General features: G+C 47.5%; 1 protein-coding gene across 2 annotated transcripts in view; it reads right to left on the reverse strand.

Moving 5' to 3' along the window:
- EDA (ectodysplasin A) overlaps positions 1-3824 on the reverse strand; it is a 187512-nt gene extending 183688 nt beyond the window's left edge. Inside the window, exons 1-2 of one of the 2 annotated variants that reach the window (XM_084638746.1) lie at positions 3792-3824; positions 3256-3579 (exon numbers count right to left, since the gene is read on the reverse strand). In XM_084638746.1, coding sequence (XP_084494872.1) covers positions 3256-3555 — 300 coding nt within the window. In that variant the 5' untranslated portion in view covers positions 3556-3579; positions 3792-3824. Of the gene's footprint in view, positions 1-3255; positions 3737-3791 lie in introns of those variants that run through there. The other variant, XM_084638747.1, reaches the window with a different exon arrangement.
- Between the last annotated feature and the right edge of the window lie 2176 nt (positions 3825-6000).

The following is a 6000-nucleotide window of genomic DNA, read 5'->3' on the forward strand; positions in this document are numbered from 1 at the left end:
ACGACATGCCTTAAAATTTAATCTATTTTCCCACAAAGATTGAAGTAATCCTTTGTCTTTGCAAGGAGCTTGAAAAAACAAAATAAAACAGGTGAAAAGGAGGGGAGTATATTCCTGAATATTATCAGTTATACATATAGTCAAAGGCACCATGCTCTGAATATGCACATACTGTTCAGTTACCTACAGGTAGGCACTTCAAGGACAAAAGTGTAGTATACTGTCCCTTAAATTGGCGTTTGCATGTTCTCATTATTACTTAGAATATTTCCATCATAATCAAGCATTTTAATGTTCTACTGCCCAGCTATACAAGAATGAACATATTTAGACTATTAACTTACCTGGAGTGTTTCAACTGCACAGACAATATTGGACCTCAGTCTGTATCCAAACTGATGAATTACCCCAAATCCATATACAACAGAGCACATATGGTTTAACTACTTAATCTGGTTAAATGGAATCACTGTTTTATTATTTCATGGTACACTTGTTCAGTCAGATAGCTTTTAAGAGTCATCTCATTTCGCATGAAGGCCCCTGAGGAACTTCAAGCATGCAGGAGTAATATTGTACAGCTGAATACAGAAAGAGGCAATCTAAAGATTTAAGATATCAAATAATCAGTTTCAATTCATTTTACATTGACAAGGCTTAAAATAAAGAATGAAAAACTGTTAGAATTCCATAGTTTTTCTTTGAGTTCAATAGGTAGCTTATTTTTACTGTTTGTAGCTACAACAAAGTCTGTTTCCCATAATCAGTTGTAGTTCAGGTACAGTACATTAAAACTGAAGACTTGTTGAGACTTGAACAGTGAGATTGATGTCTTATGGTCAACTGCCAAGCAGTGGAAACATTTATTCCAAATACATGGATTTTTCAGGGCTATGTATTTTCTACAATGAGGAGGGCAGCAACTGTAATATCTCCTACATGGGCTGAAGCAGGGCTTTATGCTTGCTACACAATAGCTTTCTTTACAAGTACCCCTTCACCCACAATTGTGCTTTTTACCCAGGAAGGAGAATGTGTCACTGGAGTTTACATTCAGCAGGGACCACCATTCCACCTCCAATCATAGGAATATACAGTTCTAAAGACAAGTAACTAGATGGATCAAATTATTCTAAACAAAAGCAGGCTGCCTTCCCCAACCTTACTGACTAGCCATTGTTTATAGAGTGACTCCACATATGGGGTGATGACCTGAACATGATGAGCAGGAGCCTGAGCCCCATTTCCACTCAGTCTATGGCAGTACAAGACAGGGAAAGTGGCTTCAGACTCCACCTCCTTCAACGGCGTTGCATGAAAAATGAGGGTGGAGGGAAAACAAGAGAAGAATCCAGTTTATTGCCCCAGTCAACCTTTCAGCCAGTTAGGCCAGCAGCTATTAGCATAGAGCAGCCCTTCCTCCCCATCCTTATTGAAAAACAAAAGCCACTTTGGCTCAATAGGAGAGAAAAAGCAATAGACACTCCAAACCAGAAGAGGAAAGAGCAGCACACAAAAAGGGATGCAAGAAAAGTGATATGAGTGGAGGCAAAAGAATTATATAAATATAATCTCCACCTTAAAATTAAGCAGTTAAAATTTGATAACAATCAGTTAAAGAATGTTTATTCTGTCTGATCATTACATACATACTATTGTTACAATTAACACCTAAGATTACAGCATTTTAAAAGGTAAGTAAATATCTTTGTTTTCTCTGTCTTGTCAGTTGTATAGTTTCTCCTTCCCTCTGGATAGTCAATTTCCCCAGTTGTTAGTGTCAACCTTTCAGAAGACAGCGGAGAAAACACATTTTGTCATAGAAAGTGTAATTTAAAGGCACCGAAGTTAGTAGAGGGTTCAACAGCAGTTGTAGATGAAACCATTCAATTCATTTTTAAAAAGTGTGTTAGATTTAAGTGAATAAGTGACCTTTTGATTAACATCAATAACTATAGGTTTCAGAGTAACAGCCGTGTTAGTCTGTATTCGCAAAAAGAAAAGGAGTACTTGTGGCACCTTAGAGACTAACCAATTTATTTGAGCATGAGCTTTCGTGAGCTGTAGCTCACAAAAGCTCATGCTCAAATAAATTGGTTAGTCTCTAAGGTGCCACAAGTACTCCTTTTCTTTTATTAATAACTATATGAAAACAGAAAAAAAATTCCCTAAATTTCAATCCCGTATTTAAAAGCATAGGTAGCTGGAGTATAAAGATCAAACAGGTGATCAGGACCTTATGAAGGATATCAGACTTTTTTTTCTTTTCAAGCTATTCAACTTTCATGAGAGTGAGTGCCATAAGGGAGAGTGATAAAGCTAATGCTTCCTGAATTGCTGAAAAGGTCTGGAAGAAGCCAGAGATAAGAAAATTGTTGCAAGAGCCTCGGGAAGGATTCTATTGTTTATCAGGACAATTGTCACTTGAAGTACCCCTTCAGGCATGTATTGTACTAAATTGCCAAGATTCACAGCAAAGAAAATGATGAAGTGGGGGTGGAGAGAAAAGGTCCATCTAAACATACATCTGAAGTACAAAACCTCACAAGGCTAAAATGGTTGAGTGTATAGCATTATAAAACACTTTTAGAATTTCTGTAATTGGTGACAAGAGTTTTCCTTCCTATTAACCCAAGACAGCAACAAGGTCTCTCATCCATTCATTCCCTACCCCTGAAATGTCTGGTCAAAGATCTTTATAGTCCTCCATCAGAATATGATGAAAGCATGCACCCACCTGGCCAGAAGAGGCATGCATGATATTCCAAAGTTGCAGCCACAAGCCATTACGTTCTTAAGTCTGTTGCTTCGAGGAAGGAAAGACGGACCAGATTCACCTTTCCAAACAGGTTGTGCCAAGCCTGTGCTAAAAGCCCTAACACGGGCTAAGGACTGGATGGAATTCACCCTTGTAGGTGAAACAGAAGCCCCAGCGTTAGTATTAAGGGGCATTAACATCATGCTGGGGAGTCGGAGAAATTCTTCAAGGCAGAGAATTTGTTTCACAGTGATCGAGAAGGGAGCATGCCAAGCAGCAGGACGTTCTCCCCAATACCCAGCCACCCTCACCTGTCTCCAAGACAGAATCGATCAGCCCTGAAGAGCAGCTGCACAAACGCCGGCTGTCTAAGGAGTGCAGTCACTTGCCCTGTACTTCCCGTCCACCCCCACACCCCGCAAAGCCGCCCCCGTGCTCACACTCCTAGTACCTCCAAGCTCCAGTCACCCCATGGTTCCCCAGTGCCCGCGACTCACCTGCTGGCGGCGGTCCGTGGGTTCGGCGAGGCGCTGCAGGCTGGCCGAGCCAGCGGAGCCCTGGGCGGCCGTGGTACCCCCCCCGTGACGGGGAGAAGGCGTGGGATCGGGGTCCCGCTCCCGGCGGAGCTCGGAACGCAGCTCCAGGTAGCAGCCCAGGGTAAGGAGGTGCAGCGCAAGCGAGAGCGCGAAGAAGCCCAGGAAGAGGCGCCAGCTGCCTCCGCCGCTGCCCCGGCGGCCACAGGCGCAGCCACCTCCGTCAGACTGGGGCGTCGCGTGCTCCCTGCGCTCGGAGCTCATGGTCAGTACCACCGCAGGCGAGTCCTGCGAGGAAAAAGAAGATTGGCTACTGCTCCATCCTCGCCCGACGAACCCCAAGCCGGAGCCGCAGCCAGGCTCTACGGCCAGAACAGCCGCCCGAAGCGCCCGGCCAGGGGGAGGAACCCGCAGGGGCGGAGCCGCCACGGCCTCCGACACGCCTGGCTCCTTGTCCAGACAAGGCCTGGAGGCGGGGCAGCTGGAGGACTCCGCCTTACCTCGCCTGGCCTTAATTTAACTCTTCGCGAACGGTTGGGAGCTGGCGGCTTGGATATGGCATTGATCTCATCCCCATTATACAAGGGAGAGGAATCTGCCTAGGAGCACCGGGTACAGCCTAGAACCCAGGAGTCCCTCCTCAAAAGCAGGGACCTAACTCCCTGCTCAGCGCCCCCTGCTGACATGTTGGTAATTACAAATTACAGTATTGTAAATTCTTTCAGTAAATCACTGATACCTTATTTCAATCATCAGGAGATTTTTGTCTGAGAATATACATCTTACTACTTATAGTAAATCAGACTACGAATGGTGGCAGAATATGGAATGTTGGTGCTAAGGGAGCTCTCAATTATGATGCTGTCTAAGGCATGATGAAGGGGCAGGAATAACAGGCAGAGGCTCACAGCACTATAAAGGTTTTTCCCTATAGACCAGGCACACATACTTTCCATAAAAGACTTTCCATACCTTTAATTTCCCACTGTGAGAGATGTTGAGTAATACGAAGACAGACTGGAAGAATACTGCTAACAGCTGTAGCTGCCCCTCCAAACTTTATTTCCTTTTGGAATTACAGCACAGTCAATGTCAGGTAAAGATGCAGCTCACCTTGTCCAAATAAGCAAGTCTTAGGGAGAAATGGACTGAAGCATAGGATGCATAATGTTTCCCTGTTGACACTGCTCAAAGCAATAAAAATATAAAGCAAAGATGAAATACGCTCTTTGTTAAGAGCAGACAAAGATCCCCTTATTGGTAGCACTGCAGAAAGACAGCATGATTTAGCATCATGGGGCCTACCCTCCAGGAGTAGGAGCAAAGAGTCCTGTGGCTCCTTACAGGCTAACAGACGTATTGGAGCATAAGTTTTTGATGCATCCAATGAAGTGGGTATTCACCCACGAAAGCTTATACTCCAATACATCTGTTAGTCTATAAGGTGCCAAGGGACTCTTTGCCGCTTTTACAGATCCGGACTAACATGGCTACCCCTCTGATACTTGACCTCCAGGAGTAGTGGCAACAGAGGACCTGCAGGGACAGCAGCCGGTGAGAGAGACAGAGAGAGCAGCAGAGAGGGCGCCAGTACTTACCCTCAGCAGTCAAGACATATCTATGTGCATGGGTAAGCACGGGGCAGCAGGTTTGCATAATTTTTGGTGGTGCCCAGAATGGGTCCAAGTCCCACCCCCAACCCTGCCTTGTAAGTCAATATATATTTTTTAAAATAATGTAAAAATGGACTGGAAACAGTAAGCATTTAACAGTTTCCCTATATTGCACAATGTGCAGGCATGGGTGGGGAGGGACGAGGGCTCTGGCTGGGGGTTCGGGAGGGGCTCAGGGCTAGGGCAGAGGTGTGGTGGATGAGGGCTCTGGCTGGGGCTGAAGGGCCTCAGGGCTAGGGCAGACGGTTGGGGTGTGGGGGTGAGGGATGAAGGTGGGGCCACGGATGAGAGGTTCAGGGTGCTGGAGGGGGCTCAGGGCAGAAGGTTGGGGTGCACAGCGGTGAGGGTTCTGGCTGGGGGTGCGTGCTCTGGGGTAGGACAGGACTGGGGATGAGGAGTTTGGGGTGCAGGCAGGCTGCCCCGGGGCTGGGACCAGAGAGAAGGACTCCACAGTCCCTCCAGCCCTCTCTGCCCCCCAGCAGCACACTCACCCTGCACCACTGTCACTGCATGTGTTCCTAGGGACTCGGCCCCTCTCAGGTCCCCTGTGGTGGGTGCTGGGGAGGGAGGGCTGCCATCACGTGTGTGCCTCCTCCCTCCACAGGCACCACCTCAGCCTGCTGCCAGTGCCACTCCCTTTTGTAGCCAGCAGTTGCTGGCAAGGGAGCACGGCGTGGAGCTGCAGGGCAGCCGCCCCCTTCCCAGGCGGGGACGCTCTGAGGGAGGCGTGCGGGGGCAGCAGGCGGGGCTGTGGAGGCATGCAGGGGCAACAGGCGGGGCCGGGAGAAGCACGGCTCCCCCAGCAGGTGGGGCCGGGGGAGTGACCTGGCCCTGAACATTGGTGGAGCTTGGCCCCCGTGCCCTGAATTTGCTGGAGAACGTCCCTGGGTAAGCATGCATTTTCTCCCTCCTGCAACAGAGTTTGCTGCTGGAGTGGTGTTGGAGGGGGCTATTAAGATTCATGGAACATTTTCTCTCTCTTACAGCTACTGTTTCAAGCTCTTTGGAGTAGGGCTGATGATTAATCGCAATTAAC

The sequence above is a fragment of the Lepidochelys olivacea genome, assembly GCF_965140295.1.
Source record: "Lepidochelys olivacea isolate rLepOli2 genome assembly, chromosome: 9".
Taxonomy (NCBI): Eukaryota; Metazoa; Chordata; order Testudines; family Cheloniidae; genus Lepidochelys; species Lepidochelys olivacea.